The sequence below is a fragment of the Vicugna pacos genome, chromosome 13 (assembly GCF_048564905.1).
Source record: "Vicugna pacos chromosome 13, VicPac4, whole genome shotgun sequence".
Lineage (NCBI taxonomy): Eukaryota > Metazoa > Chordata > Mammalia > Artiodactyla > Camelidae > Vicugna > Vicugna pacos.
This window is the reverse complement of record NC_132999.1, coordinates 4,939,068-4,956,780: the sequence shown is the minus strand read 5'-3', so window position 1 is coordinate 4,956,780 and position 17,713 is coordinate 4,939,068. Positions and strand designations below refer to the sequence as shown.

The 17,713-nt window shown below is 40.8% G+C and overlaps 1 protein-coding gene across 6 annotated transcripts in view; it reads left to right on the top strand.

The window, feature by feature from the left end:
* Positions 1-278: 278 nt before the first annotated feature.
* DNAI3 (dynein axonemal intermediate chain 3) overlaps positions 279-17,713 on the top strand; it is a 63,945-nt gene continuing 46,510 nt past the window's right edge. For 4 of the 6 annotated variants that reach the window (XM_072974067.1, XM_072974066.1, XM_072974065.1 and 1 more), the window contains exons 1-7: positions 279-437; positions 2,915-2,992; positions 3,654-3,692; positions 11,854-12,035; positions 12,644-12,748; positions 14,570-14,719; positions 15,745-15,944. In XM_072974067.1, coding sequence (XP_072830168.1) covers positions 2,929-2,992; positions 3,654-3,692; positions 11,854-12,035; positions 12,644-12,748; positions 14,570-14,719; positions 15,745-15,944 — 740 coding nt within the window. In that variant the 5' untranslated portion in view covers positions 279-437; positions 2,915-2,928. The remainder of the gene's footprint in view (positions 438-2,914; positions 2,993-3,653; positions 3,693-11,853; positions 12,036-12,643; positions 12,749-14,569; positions 14,720-15,744; positions 15,945-17,713) is intronic. The other 2 variants (XM_072974069.1, XM_072974068.1) reach the window with 1 other exon arrangement.

Here is a 17,713-nt window from a genome sequence, read left to right as displayed (position 1 = left end):
GAAAGGCTCTCCTTTGAGTACGGCTGCGCTGGGTGCGAGGCATGGCCCAAGCCTGACAGACCTGGGGTCAGGCCGGGCTGCAGTCCTCAGCGCACCTAAATTGCGCAACTCCTTCCTTGCTAGTGGGAAACTGCGTACTTCTCCGGTTCTAGTTGCGTGACGTCAGCGTCATAGCAACCAATCAAAAGGCTTCTCTCAAAGAGGCTTTTAGGGAGCGGGCTCTGTATTGGTGGTGCTGCTTTGTCAATCCCAGCAGAGGACGCGCCTCTTTTCTCTTAGCAACGGATGCGTCTCGGCAACAGCCAGCCGGGGGAACTGCAGTTTGTTTGGGGGACTTCGGAGAGAGGAGAGTCAAACTCCCATCTCCAGCTCCCGAAGAAACTTTTCTCCAGGGTATTACAAAAAGGCTTCTTTTCCCTTCAGCTTAGCAGCATCAGGTAAGGGAAGCTTTGAATGGGGAGGGAGGCTTAGAATCAAGTATTTTGCTCACTCTTCCAAGGGCGTTTAAAACACCCTCTGTGCCCAGTGAAGATTATAAAAATGTGCAAAACTTCCTCTGCTTTCAAATAACTTCCAGCCTAGCCAGGAGACAAAAGTCGCAACGAGAGAGCAGTTAACGACACGCCAAGAACTTTGAGGGCAGGTACTAGGTCATGTTCACAGGTTTTATATCCTCAGTGCCTATCACTGTCTTTCTCCCTTGTGATCCCATGTTTTTATTTGATGCATGGGCTTCACCAGGCTGCAGGTTCTGCGCAAAATAGTTAGGAACCCCTGGTATAGAAGGGTATATTGAAGGCCTGAGCTAGAGCAAGTTATGGGAAAGGAGAGTTTGGAGTTCAGGAGATATTTCAAAGGGAGAATTGATGATTTAGCCTCTACTTAAATAAGCAGATAGCTCATCTTGGAAAGGAATGAAAGTAGGTTAGAAGGGGAGGAACGAATAGTAGACTAATAAGAAACATTGTAGAAATGGTTATCTCTGGAGGGTGGATGTTATGTACTTCTCAGAAGATGGCCAAAGAGTCCAGGAGAGACTTGAAGCTTGGAATGCTTAAATATTTGTAAGCATTCTCTTTCACAAATTCTGTTTTGTAATTGAGTCAGCTATAGTGGCTTTGAAAATCAGTTGTAGCACAAGCCCCTGGGTAGGCGCAGCCATTATTTTAGGAGCAGATGAAGTATCTCTTCTGCTGCTTTTAATTGTAATGAATTTACTTCAGCTGGGAACAGGAAAAATGTGGTCAGCATTTCAGAGTAGTCTTAGTGAATGATACCTGTATTGAAAATTTTCCATGACCTTTCATAAGTCAATTTAATGGGAAAAATTGGAAAATATAATATAGCACATTTGCTACATGAAATATGCAATTAGTTTTATGGGAAAATTTTAGTAAGACCTACTGTAACTAAAAAGTGACATCTTTTATGTGGGATTTGTTTTTAAAAGGAAAATCTGCCCCCAAAATAAACCTTGAATAGGTAAGTGTGTTTATTGAAATTATGCAGACTACATCACTCATTTGATTTTGATATCACCAATGACAACTGATTTATTTTCTAGACACAGTATTGGTAGAGTTTTTATTATTTGCAGTTATTAAAATAAACTATAGAATTTTGCCTGAAACACAAATACAATGTAAGGTAGGTACTCCCAAACTAGTCTTTTTTTTTTCAGTTTAGACTGTATTTATCCGGCTGGCCTCAGCCAATGAATTTTTCCATCTATGATGCCTAGCAACGTAGATATTATGCTTTTTAATGAAGAAGGATTAGGACCTCTAAAAGCCTGTGGAACAACCTGACCCTCCTTTTTCCTTGGTCACCAGTCATTATTTTAGACACAAGAGTTAATATTTGCAAAAGTAATAAATGAGCTGTTCTGGTAAGGCAGCACACATTTAATGTTTGTTCCAATTTTGTCACCTAACAGACAAATTAGGTGGTAAATTAACTTTGTTTTCCCCGAAAATTGGAAAATACCAAATTACCCACATGTCATTTCATAGCATTTGAAAAGAACTAGGTGCACTTGATTACTTTGATGATTTCTTGGGATGATTGTTTTAAACTGATATATATATTCAAGCAGCACCTGGTAATCCCTGGAGCCTGTGAATATTTTTCTATACATGGCAAAGAAGAGTTAAGATTGCTGATGAAATTAAAATTGCTGACCTTAAGATAAGGAGATTATCCTATATTATCTAGTGGGCCTAAGGTAATCACAATGGCTCTTAGAAGTGGAAGAGGGAGGAAGAAGTGAAGGCCAGAGGATGCTGTGTGAGAGGGAAGAAACCCACTGTTGCTGGCTTTGAAGATTGACAAAGAGGGCCCACAAGCCAAGAAATGCTGGGGGCTTCTAGTTTTCCACAGAAAACCTTTTAGAGGTATTCTCTGGGGGTGCAAATAAGGACACAGTGGATACATGTACACAGTCTAGGACAGAAGTACTATTTAAATTATGTTACTTTAAAATTATGTCCACATATGCACATTGTGGGCCTGTGTCTGCCCATGGACTTTAAGCCTGTGTTTGTAGCTGGGGCACCTGCCTGGGCGCCGGCACAGGGCAGCACAGAGCAGCTCCCTGGAGTGGAACCTGCAGCAGGGGCAGGGGATCCAGAGCTCCGTTGTGCTTCCGCCGCTGGGCTGTGGCGGAAACCTTGAAGTGTTGGCAGGTTGCCTCCTTGTGCTTCAGCTGAAGGGCTCTGCTGGAATGGCAAGATCTCTTTAGGAAAACTTTTGTTGCCAAAAACCTTTGGTCACAGAACACCCATTCTATGAAGATATATATTGACTTAGCCAAAGGCAAAACTTAGAAAACATATTCTTATGTTTACTGAATGACAGTACTTACTGTTGGAGACTATAAACCAGCATTTACTAACGATATTTTCTCTTTATGCAGCCTAAGTCAGAGCCATGGCTCCCAAATCTCAAAAACGAAAGATCTCAAAAACTGGCAAAAAAAAAATAACATTACCTGGTAAGACTGTTTTTTCATTAACCGGCTTTCTAAGCATTTAGTACTTGTACGTATATTAGCAGCCAAAATGATCATGGTTTTATGTCTCAAATAAACATCTTTGCTGTCATAAAGTCAAACACAAGTGGAATTCAAAATCTGGGGATTTATTCTTTTTTAGTATGTTTATTTTATTGAAGTACAGTTGATTTGCAGTGTTTCAGGTGTACAGCAGAGTGGTTCAGTTATACATATACATGTGTATATCTATTATTTTTCAGATTATTTTCCATTATAGGTTATTACAAGATATTGAGTATAGTTCCCCATGCTTAGTTCCTTGTTGTGTAACTACTTTATATATAGTAGTTTTTATCTGTTAATCCCAAATTCCTAATTTATCCCTCCCCTGGGGATAGATTCTTATTCTTTATTCATTTCATTACAATATCAATTAAATGCCATATAATAAATGTCATAGCAAATATATCACTATGAGATAATTCTGTGAGAAAAACAATTATTTCAGTTTCTGTCTATTGAATTATTCATAAAATAGCTTAAATCTTTATTGTGTCTTTGCTTTTATGTTTTGTGTTAAGACTTGGTAAAAGATTGTAATAAACTAAGACACATATTTGATTCAAAAATGTAAATTTAACATCATTTTATTATATTCCAGTTAGTGAAGAAGCAGAACCTATAAATATGGAGAGCATGGGTAAGTGGAAATACAATTCAGAATTTATGTCCCCAGTTCTACAATATTTTAATGTGTAATAAGCAAGTGAGAATACTACAAATTGAAGTGACTGAGCAAAATGTGCAGGGACTAAAATGACATCGTGTCATTTGTAATATAAAATAAAATTTTTAAAGAAAGAATACAAAGTAAGAGTGGAAGAGAGAATTTCAAACTGAGAAATAGACTAAGACCAAGCAGTCCCTTAAAAATCCAGTATTATATGATTATTAGGAGACTGTTTGTAACTATAAAGTGTGGTAAATCTGCAAGTTATGACTTTTATTATAATAATCTCAAACTCTGGCTCTTGGGCAATATTTATCTGTTCGTCATGGTAGGATTCCACTATTTCAAGGAGAGAGGCTGATTTTTAATCAAATAAGCTAAAACTGAGACAACCAAACTAATGTTGTTCCTAATTTTTGAGGTGAAATAATCTTAGTCCAACAACTTCTTAATTGGTTGTTGTTGAAACTCTCTTTAGAGTTGCCTTAGAGGATGCACTTCCTGTTTGGAAACAGAGGGGAAACAGTGAGGGTATGGAGGAGGAAGCTCGAAAAGCCTTGGAGGCCATCATAAAGGTTTTGGCTTTTCATCTTGTAGGTTGAGGAACTATTGGCAGCGTTTAAGCAGAGAGGTGACACGATCTGACTTCTGTTTGTAAAGGGCCAGCCTGGCTACTCTGTTGGGAATTGCAGGAGCAGCGACACTAGTTAGGAAGCTATTGTGACAAGCCAGGAAAGAGATGGTGGTGGCAGGGCCAGGGTGGCAAAGGGGTGCAGGTGTGGAGTGTGGAGGTGGGGAGGCGGTGGGAGGATGTCAGCTCTCAGTAAGCAGCACTGGAGCAGGGTGTGCTGCCCAGCAAACACTTACTGAATTAATGAAGGTACCACCCAGAAACATGGGGCTCATCTTTGACTCCTTTCTCCCCCTCAACACCTCCTCACTTGCACCTAAACCATCCCAAGTCCTGTCTGTATATCTCAAACGCATCCAGTTCACATGATCTCCATATCTACAACCTTAGCCTCCACATCCCTCATTTAGATTAGTTCCCTAGCCCTAACTGGTATCCCTCCTTCCACTCAGCCTCCTCCAATGCATTCTGCACACAGAAACCCTTCTGACTTGTCTCTTTCCTCCTTAAACTCTCCCATGGCTTTTCTTTGTCCTTATAGTGGTCCTGGCCCCGCCTTCTTCTCTGACCTTGTCTCTCCATCCCCTCCTGCTACCTATAGCTCATCGGCCTTGCTTAGCACAAAACATACCCAATTCGTTCCTGCCTCAGGACCCTTGCTCTCGTTCTCCTCAGTGCCTGGACAAGCCTTCCATGCAGCTCTCTCCTTCTCATCTTTCAGATCCAGACTCCAATCCCATCTCCGCAAGAGGCCTTTCTTGAAGGCATCTCTTTCACCTAGTGCACTATTTTATTGCCTTCATTGCACTTATCATAATTCTGAAGTTAAAGTACAGTCAATTGTCATTACTAGTGGACGCTCTATACAGTTGCTGCAAACACTGAATTAGCAAATCCTGAGCCATTGCTCCTAAGGGAGATACAGGATTAGGTTCCTGCAAACCTCTGGTCACAATATTTCATTTACCAATCCATACATAACCTTGTGTTATGTGTGTTTCTGTTTAAAGACAACTTATTTATGTTGTTGAATCATTAACACAGCCAACGGCACTATGATTCGTGCTTGACTGATGCGTATCTAATACACGTGTTTTCTCTGTGAAACGCATCACAGCCTTCTTGTGCTTAGGAACACTGGACAGCACTTTAGCAGGAAGCTTGGGGACCATTTTAGACAGCCAAATCACAAATACAGAGCACAAAAATGTAAAAAACATGGTACTATATAAACAGTGGAAAGGACACTGTTTACAGTATGAGAGCAGATAGAAGATGGTAGAGCATCGTCTTGTTTGATCTTACCTGGCAACGTGCATGTTGGGCAGCTCACGTATTTTGGCCACTCTCAGCATGTCCACTAATGACTGTGAAAGTACCACTATTGATCTCGGGGTTATAAATACATCTTAGCAAGTGAATTTGCAAATACCGGATTTGTGGGTGATAAGGATGGAGCATATTTGTATGTTCATGCATTTATAAGCTATTTCCACACATACCCATGCAGGCTCCCCTCGTGTACTCTCTCTTTCTTCCCTTTTCTCACTGTCTCTCTGTTCACCACTGTACCGCAATGCCTAGAACAGATCTTGACACATAATAAACACTCAGTAAATATGTTGATTGCTTGAATAAAAGAATGAATGAATTGCTTTCCCTGTTCCTCCTGTCTAATCAGACCACGAGCACTGCTGCCCTCCTTAGTTCTATGTTCTGTCTCTCACCCTGTGTTCTCCTAGACTGCACTTGTCACCATTTGTCCTTATGTATTTCTGAGTGTATTTATCTGTTTAGTGTCTGTCTCCCCCTCTAGATTGTGTGCCCTGGCACTCGCACCATGCTTTTCACATCATAGGTGCTCAGTACATATTTCCTGACTAAATAATTGACTGGTAAGAAAATCCATGAACCTGAGAATGGGACATGATGGGGATGTTTCAGCTGAAAGTAAATGGACTGAAAAATAAAAATGAGTATGTTTCTTTAAAGAGAAAAAAAAAATCTCAGTACTTTGTAGTGAAAGTTGAGGGCAGGTTTTGACTTAGCACCCCTTGTCCTAGAACCTCTCCCTGTACCCGCAGACTCCCCTCAGGCAGCATCAGGACCCCTCAGACTTCCTAGCTGTGGGGTCCTGACATTGTCAGCTGTCACTCAGGGCTTGTGGCTGTCATGCTGCAGGGGACGAGGACCCTCTCTCCTACCAGGGAAGCAAGGGACCAACAGACTAGCTAAAAACTCTCCTAAGGGCCTAACAGGCAACGTCTGGAGGTTTCTAGAGAATCCGTATAAGCAGCAGTGTGGCCATCACAAGATGGAGGTGCTGTGACCCTAGAAGTTAAATAATTTACCAAATTATAAGTCACACCTTAATACAAGTTAGAGTGTCTGTGGTTATATTAACGGCCTATTGCTTCTATAACAAATTACCACAAATTTACTATCATACAGTTTTGGAAATCAGGAGTCTGAAATTACTTTCACTGGGGTAAAGTCAAGGTGTCGGCAGGGCTGGTTCCTTCTGGAGGCTCTGAAGGGACAATCTGTTTTCTTACCTTTTTCAGTGAAAGGCTTCCTGTAATCATTGGCTCTTTGCCCCTTCCTCTTTCTTCAAAGCCAATACCATAGCATCTTCCAATCTTTCCCTCTCTTTGACCTCGGCCTCCCTGTCACATCTTCCTTGACGTTGACCCTCCTGCCCTCCTCTTATAAGGACCCTTGTGATGACATTGGACCCATCTCAGAAGCCCAGTAATCTTCCCATCTTAAGATCCTTAACTTAATCCCACCTGCAAGCCCCTCTTGTCATATAAGGCAACATATTCACAGGCTTCAGGAGTTAGGCCATGGATATCTTTGGGGGGACATTATTCTGTTTACCACAAGTGATGAATAGCGTGGTTTTTGAAGTTAGCCAGATGTGGTTTAAGTCATAATTTTGCTACTGAATGACTGTGTGACCACAAATGACTTCAGCTGTCTGCTCTCTGCTTCCGCATCTGAAGAATGAGGGTGTAATACCTACTTCATGAGCTTATTGCAGAAGTTAAATTAGGTAGTTCACGAACATTTCCTTACAGAGGGCTGTCACAGAGAAGGTTCCCATTAACTGTTGTTACTATTTTTAAAAAATACCATCAAGATAGAGAAATAAATAAATGAATGACAATGAAGTATCCAAAAAGAGACTCACACATATACAGTCAATTAATTGATTTTCAACAAAAGTGCAAAGGCAATTCAGTGGAGAAGGGATAATCTTTTCAACAAATGATGCTGGAACAATTGAATGTCTACATGCAAAAAAGTCAACTTCAATCCATACTGCACAGAATGTACAAAAATTATCTCCAAATGTAAAACAAAATATCATAAAACTTCTGGAAGAAGCCAGAAGAAAATCTTTGTGACCTTGGATTAGGCAAAGATTTCCTAGACACAGCACCCAAAACCAAAAGCATAAATCTTACGAAATCTTTGCCTACTTGATTTTTCCTTTTATGGAATACTAGTCAGAAATATAAAGAAATGAACCATTGCTACATGCAACAATGTGACTGAATCTCAAAATAATTATTCTGAGTAAAAGAGGACAAAGTATATACCGTGGAATTTCATTTATAAATATTCCAGAAAAAAGTAAACTATTATTCTATAGCAACAGAAAGCGCATTAGTGGGGGAAAAGGGGTGCTGGGAGAACCGGCAGGAGAAAACTTTTGGGGATTATGGATGTGATTCTTCATCTCAGTTGTGGTGATGGTTTCATGAGCATATGCATATATATATATCAAATTGTACACTTTAAATATATACAGTTTCCTATTTGTCAGTTATATCTCAATAACATCATTTTTAAAAAAAAGTTAACAGCAACCAAAATGAATAAAATTATTTTTTAAAAAAAAGTTAACAGTAACCAAAATGTTTTTTTAAAAAAAGATATAGATGAAATGCGTGGGAGTTCATTACGTGAACTCTGTTTCAACATGCAGGACAACTGATGTGTGACGCATGGCTTGTATTGCACAGGCCGCTTCCCTGCGCACACAGCCGGATTCCAAGTGAGCTAGTTGTGTGCAGCTTGAGTCTGGCTTTGGCTCCTGCTCTACCAGGCGACTCAGTAAATAACTGCCATTCAGTGCATCCGATGGAATGTAGCCTCTGTGACATCCCTGACCACGTGTGAAGAAGGAGCAGGACCCTGCTGGGCTCTGCTGTGCTCACACATTCAAGAGAAAGCACAGCATGGTAGTTAGAGTGCAGGCACCGTGGTTTGGATCCTGGCTCCCCTGTTTCCAACTCCCAGCTCCTGACCTTGGATACCTTATTTGGACTCAGCTGAAAAAGGGAGGGCAGAGGGTATAGCTCAAGTGGTAGGGTGCATGTTTAGTACGCATGAGGCCCTTGGTTCAAGCCCCGGGGCCTCCTCTATAAATAAACAAACCTAATTACCTTTCCCCAAATAAATGAATTTAAAAAGTTAAAATAAGTTTTTTTAAAAATGGAGACAATTAAGTAACCACCTCAGAGTGTTGTTGTGAAGAGTAAATGAATTAATAATCCATGTAACGTGCTTAGATCACATTACTAAGGTGCTTCACAGACGTTACCACAATTAACATGGCTTTTATTCACTCACATTGTTGCTCACTAGCCGCACCAGCCTGGCACCCTGAGCTGCAGGCCTTGCCCACTTGGCAGGCACCCTTGACCTCTGTAAGCTTCAGGAGGCCCTGCAGGCCTTCTCTGCTCCAACATCTTTCTCACCCTCCTGGAACAACCAGTATCCCACTCCGCGGAGGTGCAGCTGAGCCCAGAGGCCATCTCGTTGCAACTCCATTGTTGTGTACCTGGAGTGCTATCTCAGTGCAGGCCTCAAAGCAATAGCAATTCTTTTGTTGAATTTAGCCAGAGACCCTCGGGGGTGGCCAGAAGCATCAGGCCTTCCTGTATCTAGTTTGGCCATTGTTCAGGAAGGGCACGAAAGTATAGACTGCAGGAGTTTTGCATGGTCCGTTGGCTTCCAGTTGCCTGCAGTTACTGCTGATTGCCAACCCCAGCCAGAAGCAAGCTCCTGGTTTTACTCATTTCTAGATAAAGGGATGTTAGATCCTATATTAAAGTTACCTTGAAAACACCCACTTAGTGTAAAAGGATTATTTTTATGAAAAATATCCAGCTAGTAGTACTTGCAGTGTGTTTAGTAGGGGCAGGTGACATAGAACACTGTCTTTGTCGCTGTCTTTCCAGTTTCTTGGATGGTAGGAAACTTCCTGGTCGTTGTGAACACCTCGGTTCACAAAGGACCGCCACGGCCTTTTTGACATCAGCTCAGTGTGAGTCTTACAGCTCCACCTTGTGGGTTTTCCAAGGCAAAACTGCAGAATTTTTCTTAGGCATTGGACACTACAAATTACCCTTGGCAGTACGTTTTCGAAGGATAGCTTGTATGTAAATCAAGTCAACAGTTGCTTTTTGAACATCTCCTGTGTGCCAGATGTTAGCGTTAGTATTTTGAGGGAGATAAAAATGGGCAGTTTTTGCCCCTAATTTATGAGCAATTTGTATTCCAAATGTTTATTATACCAACTGATAGCAATTTGCAATATATTTCTGTATATAATCAGTGTTATGCATACAATCACTAAAAAAAAAATCCAAAATCACCTGACTAATGGTGCAATAGAGCCACTAGGGTGAGAGGGGTCAATGTTTCTGTGAGAAAATAAGCTCAAAATTCCAACTTGAGGGGCCACACGCACTTCTCCTCTCCAGGCGCACCTGCTGAGCAGCGGGAGGGAGCCTGTCAGGATGTCCATGTGTGGGGGGGCCTGGAGAGGAGACGGGTGGGTTCTGGGATCCTGGGAGCATGAGCTAGGGGAGGGAGTTCTGGGGATAAATGCAGGACTGAGACTGGGGTAGTAGAAACTGATGGCGACAGAAAGAATATGAAAATGAGAGAAGGCTTGAGAGAGGAGATGCCAACAGGCAAAACGTAGCTTGTCCTCTTCCATCGGCTGTCCCAGGGCTTGCTGCTGCCGAGGACTGACCTGAGGTGGGGGACAAAGGGACAGGAAGAACCAGAATGGAAGGCCCGTGAACCTCCCTCCTCTCCTGAGGGCGATCCTGGGCCGCGGGAACCAGAGGCGGGAACAGGGATTCCCTAACACACCTCCCTTCCCACTTCCATGCTGACTAATATGGCCTGATCTAACCAGGAAGTCAGTGGCTTTAACATGTGAAGAACTGAGGAGCAAGTCTGACTGTGAAAAGGAGCCGTAGGGAGCAGAGATACCTAGGCAGGGTCAAGGGAAGTTTTCTTGAAGTGGGAGCCCATTGAGCAAGCGGGTATGCTGAGGGCAAACCCCACAGAGTAGGAAAGGTAGATGGGAGAGGAGGGGCTGGTGGGCCTGGAAGGCTGAGAAGGGTGGGGAGGGGTCTGCAGACCTGAGGGAAGGGCAGAAAGATGGTGCCTGTGCTGATCAGCTGGTGGGCGTGCAGGGCCGCGAGGCCTCCCAGGAGTCACTGCTGTCCAGACACAGAATTCTCTCTGGGAAAGAAAGTGAGGCCACCTACTGAGAGAGAGCAGCAGGTGAAGGGGCGCCGGAGGGGGCGCGTTTAGGAAAGCAAACGGGTTTGATAGAGCCTAAAAGAGTGCTAATACCTTCGCACCAATAATTTCACTTTAAAACCTATCCTAAGAAAATAATTTGAAATATGATAAAATTTTATAAACTAGACATTTGTTTATAGAGTAATTTATAACCATTGGAAACAAATGAGAAAAAATGTAATGCTTACCAACAACAGAATGGTTAAAAACTATGCTATAGAATTACATTAATTTAAAATGATGCATAAAAAATTATATAATGTCACAGTAAAAGTCTAGTGACACAATGGTACGTATGAAAGGCAGGATTTAGAATTTCATGTAAGATAATATATATTGGAAGCACAGCCTTCTTGTGCTTAGGATACTAGATCTACAGCACTTCAGCATTAGTGGGTCATTTCAAGTGGTGCAATCATGAACAAAAAGCACAAAAATGCAAAAAGCATTGGCTCTAAGAAGGCTGTGAAAAACCTCAGCTGGGAACATGCTTGTTAAGCAACTAAAAATTTTTCACTATAAAGTTTTCATTGTGTACATGTCCTTGAATGACTGTGAAAGCACCATGAGCATTGATTTCAATAAATAATTCTGTTGAGAAAAAAAAAGAGACTATATATGGAGTGGCTGGAAGGAAATAGGGCAAACTATTCATTCAGATTCTCTCTTAAGAGAGGTAGTAGCAGGTGATTGTTATTTTCTCTTTTAATCTTTTGACTTTTTTTTTAATAATGGATAAACTAACTTTAAAAATATGAACAATAATTTTTAAGTCTTAAAATTGTAACCAAGACAATTATTTAAAGCATAACAGTGGCATGTTTCCTAGCGTTAGGGTTTGAAATGGTTCTATTTGATGTCCAAATTCCACTTTGCCTTTCCCAGGTCATCCGGAAATTTATCCTTTGGTGTTAACTACCAAGACCCAGGAAATATTTAACTGCCGAATAGATGAAGATATCACGGATGAACAACCTTATAAACTTATCAGAAAAGAAGATTTTTTTGCAGATTTCATAAACAGAGCTGCAGTATCTGATTTCTACCCAGTCAAAAAAATTATTCAGGTTGAGTACAGCATCACTCTTGATTTTTCAGTGCTACCTCAAGAAGTTCCTGGTACATAATCTCAAAAGTTGGAGAGATTGCTGAGTTCACATCTGGTATTTCCCATTGCTTTGGGCAGGTGCTAGCTTGCCTGTGCATCCTTGGGAACCCTTCTTGTTGGCCCTTTGTGGAAAGCACACTCCTGTCAGTGACAGATTGTCTTATTCCACATCCAGAAAAGCATATCTTTGCTTAATTTTTTACTAGAAAAGGAACCCACCCTTATTTCCCCATACTGCTCTAATTTTTCAATTCAAAACGTTGGTACTGGTTTCTCTGCAGACATGCTAAAGAGCACAGCACCAAATAAAAGGAATGCTGCTTCTTTTTTTTTTTTCCTGTTAGAAATAAAATTGCATGGTAAATTTCCCTTGATCCTTTGTGTTCTAATAGCTTTTGTAAGTTAATAAAATAATTTTGCAGTTTGGGGTTATTAACCATAGATTAGCATCATGGTTATCTTCTGTGATTGACTGACTGATTGATTAAAGAAATATCAATTTTGTGTCAGTTTCTGAATAAACTGGCCACTAAATATTAACCTTCTCTTTTGATGATATTTTTGTAGGAATATCCTGGAGATGAGCTTCTGCTAGTTTATGACAAAGACTTCAAATATGGACTTAACTTTTATCTTATTGGAACTGAAGAGGGCAAGGAAAACTATTTAAATGTAAGCACATCCCGAGTCTGTGCAATCTGTTGACTGTCAGAAGGAAGTGGTGCCTCTCGGGGGAGCCCTAGACGTGGTCATGGTTATTCTTGTTCAGCTCTGATTCCCCGGGGTGTAGAGTAGGTGAGCAGTAACTATGGGGTGAGGTAACTCAGACGTCTCAGGGCAGCAGATACTCCACTTGTTTGCCCTTCGTCGACCCAATGAGAGTGGAAACAGCCAATTTGGAGCATCACTGCTCTTGGCCATTCCTTGGCCCGTATTTCTGTTTCTCCTCTTGCCATCTCCATGATGTCGGGTAGGTTACTGAACCTCTCGTCCTCAAAATGGTGGCACCAGTTGGGCCATTGTGAAGAGTAAATGGGCCGATACAGATAAAGCCCTTTTATAGTGCCTGGCACAAAGCTAGGTGCTCCACACTTTGTTTGCTCTGATTATTTAATAGCAAAATTTTAAAGTGACAACTTGGTCAGTGGGGAGTTAGGGGAAAAGTCTGTCAAAGATAAACAGAAAATAAAAGAATGGTAGTTTCCAAAGAAAGGAAATCAGTTTACCCTTGGGGTGTAGTGTCAAAGTGGTCATGAAAGGTGACAGGTTTCTGACAATTGCCTTCAGATCTGGCATCCTGGTGGGGAGGTTTTGTCAAATTCAGTGTGACAGGGGTTTGTGTGGTCCAATAAACAAGAAAAATAAAGGAAAACCATAGGGCTTCAAAATATCTAACACTTTTTAAATTTAAAATAATCTTTCAGTTAGCCATAACATTTTCAATTTTTATTTTTATGGTTGCTTTTCTCTGTGTTTTAGTATTTTTATTATGGTGAAATATTTCAAGTGTATAGAAAAATACAGATGATGTAACAAACATCTACACAATCACTATGCAGAATTAACAAATGTTAATATTTGATCATATTTACTTCAAATTCTTTTGAAAAGAAATAAAATATAGCAGGTAATGTTTGATTCCCTCTTATAAGCTTCATAATTCCATTTTTCTAACTCCTCTCTATAAGGAACTATTACTCTAAAGTTGTTATGTTCTTCTGTCCATGATTTCATACCATTACCATGTATGTATGGTCCACAAATATTTTTTAACTTAAAATTTACACAAATTTTATCATACAAATTGTTTTGTAACTTTTGTTTTTCACTGAATTGTAAACTTCCAGGATCTGTCCATGTTGAAAACATTAAGATATCACATACATGCATACTGAGCTTGCTCATTGCAGCTGTTTTACGAGATTTTATTTTCTGATTATACCACAATGTATCAACCCTTTTCCTTAATGATATTTATTCAGTTGCCCATTTTTTCTCTATTACAAATAAAGCAGCCGTGAACATCTATATAACTGTATATCTATCTGAATACCTCCTAGTGGACATCTTAGTTCAAAAAACATTCACTCTTTATTATTTAATGGATATCATATTTACTCATACATATAATCCTTTTATCAAAATTCATTTCATTAAATAATAGAAAACTAGTGTAATATTTTATCAAGTTTTCCATTCCATATTCTTAAAGGTACACAGTATCTGCTTTTTTCTTATTACTTATCTTTTCCTGTTTCTACTCTCCCATCTATTTCTTCTTTCTATATCTATACTTTCTTTTTTGTTCTTTAGTCTTCCTTTTTTTTTTTTGCTGAGTTTCTCATAATTGAAAAGCATGAAACAACAAAGAAGAAAAATAATAAGGAAGACCTTAATGAATTTATATAAAAGTAAAGTTTATCACAAAATATACATATATAATATAACCTAAACTTGTTCACATATTTTAGAATGCTGTTTATTTTCCTCCAGCCCCTAGAGGTACCAGAAGAACAGGAGGAATATAAAGAGCATATTCCTGAGGATCTGTATGTTTATAAGCCGCCTGTCTCCAAGCCATGGGTCTCTTTGGGTAGTGAAAGAGAAATTGACGAAGAAACGGTTAAAGAATCTACAAAACAGGTCAGCAGCTTGAATGTGGTCTCTCGTCAATACCTCCCTGTAGCTGAGCAACACTTACTCTGAGGGTCTGTATGGTTTGCTATGTTTGCTAAGGGGATATGGTTTTTCTTTTGATAGAAGAATGGTCACTGTCTTAGGTGGGTGTTATGGGTTGAATTGTGTCTCCCCCTCAAAAGGTAAGTTGAAGTCCTAACCCCCAGTATTTCAGAATGTGACCTTGTTAGGAAATAGGGGAAGCTTTATCCAATATGACTGGGGTCCTTCTGAGAAGAGGGTCTTGTGAAGTCAGAGACACAGGGAGAACACCATGTGAAGACGAAGGCAGAGATTGGAGTGATGTGTCTACAAGCCAAGGATTGCTGGCCATCACACCTGAAGCTAGGAGACAGACAGGGAACAGATTCTATTTCAGAACCCTCAGAAGGAACCAACCCCCAACACTTTATTTCAGACTTCGAGCCTTTACAGCTGACAGAGAATAAATTCTTGTTGTTTTAAGCCACTTGGTTATAGCAACCCTAGGAAACGAACACACACCAGCCCCTGAGAGGAGCAGTTATGTGCAAGTGATGTATTATGCAAGTGTTCCATAAGAGAATGGGAAACACGGCAGGACAGAGACAAGGCCGAAACTCTGCAAGGGTGCAATTTCAGGCAAAAGGCTGGCGGAGGTAAGGCTTCAGCCTGAACCCCTAGGGGAACTCAGAGGTGTCACAAACAGAAGCAAAAGAGATGGGCTTACATGTGTCTCCTGCTAGTCTATCACTGATCAAGATGTAAACTTCCAGTCACTTCCTGTTCTTTGTACCTTCGGGCAAAGCGGTCCCCATAGCCCTAGAGCATCCTCCACAGAAGAGCAGCAGGTGGGGCTGTGGGAACAGAGAGCACACGGACCTGGAAGGGTGCACAGCAAGTACACAAAGGGATCCGCGAGGATGAGGGCAGAGCATCAGTGTTGTTGACCCCACATCCGTTTTTCTCCACAGACTTGGTAATATTTCCTTCACTGCTTACATGTATTGCAGATTACATATATGATTTCTCGAAAACGAAGTGAATTTGGTGCCCCTATTAAGTTTAGTGACCAGAATGCTTCCAGTGTAAAAGATGCCTATATTGAATGTACAGCCTACCCAGATAAAAATTTTACCCTTAAGCAACTTGAAAGAGATGTCGGCATGCAAGTCATCCCCCAAATCAAGGACATAAGTACTCAGACAAGATGGTAAGTATGCGATGGATTTATATATATATATTTTAATGTCAATTACAGTAAAATCTAGCAACATCCATGATTACTTCGAGAGATCTTTATAATAGAAATGAATTGACAGTGATGCCAGATCTCCACGGAGTAATTCAACTCAAGAAGATGTAATTATAATCAACAACACCTTTCAAAAATCTGGGAAAATGAAATATCAATATATAAGACTATAAAGACTATGAAGTCGGGAAACGAGTGATGCTGTTAATAATTACAGTACTGCTTTCAGAGAAGGGGCCCTGGTCATCTCTCACTTGGAATATTATCATCACCTTCTAACTGGTCTAGTCTACCACCTAAGTGATCATTCCAACGTATCGAATCAGATTGTGTTACTTCACTGCCTGCATCTCTTCCATGGCTCCCCATCACATCCAGAGCCCTTAGGATGACATCTAAGGTCCTCCTTCCTCCGTGATGAGGCACTGTCTGCCTCTCCAGCCCTGTTCCCAGACAAACCCTCCAGGCTCTAGCCTACGAGCTGCTTCCAGCTCACAGAATACCTGCTCTTCCACATCTTCCTGCCTTTGCCCATGCTGTTCCTCTGCATAAAATGCCCTGACTACCTTATCCAGCCCTCTTGACTCTAAATTTCAGTTCAGTAGCCCATCCTCTGTGAGTTCCTACAAACACCAGGTAGAGTTGGTCACTGTCTCCTCTGGGTTCCCGCTGGAACTTAGAGGTATCTTTATATACCACCAAACTGATGATCCATATTGTCCTCGTCTGCTACCTGTCTGTCTGCCTTACATCCAGGCAACTTTGAGGCTATCGATGATATCATTTTACACAGCAAGCTCTTAATTAAAATTTATCCAGTGAATAAATTGGTGTGAAATGGATTGCTGAGGGAATTGAGCTAGGTTTTGAATGTTGTATAAATTTGATGACATATTTAGCTAAGCCATACATATTTTTAGGATTAAAAAAACCTTTTATTTTGAAATAATTTTAGATTCATAGAAGAAAAGCAGCAAATGTTGAATATGATTTGGAGACATCGAAATGGAAAACAGCCTAAATTTTTTAAAGTTACTTGAACAGTTCAAAGGGGTGTGGTGAACAGAGTTTGCATGGGACCACAAGGAGACCAGCTGGGTAGGGTGGAGGGAGCAGCAGCAGCGACAGACAGACAGAGAAGTGGGTTCTCTGTGGGAGACAGTAGAGAACTTTGGCAACCTGAAGTGAAGGAGAGGCAAGATGGTAAAGCTATTATGAGCCAGGCAGTATGTGTTGGAGAGCAGAGGAAAGAAAAAGTCTGGAGTTGAGGAGACTGGCCAAATAGGAGTCTATTTTAATTAAACCAGGCAAAATGTGACCAGTGTCTTAAAGTGAGGTGGTGGCAGTAAGCCAAGAAGAAAGAGTGGAAAGCAGACATGTGTAAATACAAAATGCATAACTCCCATCATTAAAACGAACGAAAAATGTTTGGCCTTTCCTCTATTAGCTAATTTCTCCAACTTTTTTTTTTTACAACAAAACTCCTCACAACAGTTGTCCACATTCTCTAGTTCCACTTTCTCTTCTGCCACTCTGTTTCAAGCCCACTCCAGTCTTAACAAGGTCACTGAAGACCTCCAGTGGTCTGTTTGCCTAATCCAATTTCCAGACCCCGTCTTCCTCCACTTTTGAGCAGTATTTTACATGGTTGACCATTTCTCCTTCTTTCTACACACACATTTTTCCCTTGGCTTCTGGACAATACTCACTGTACCCCTCCGAAGTCA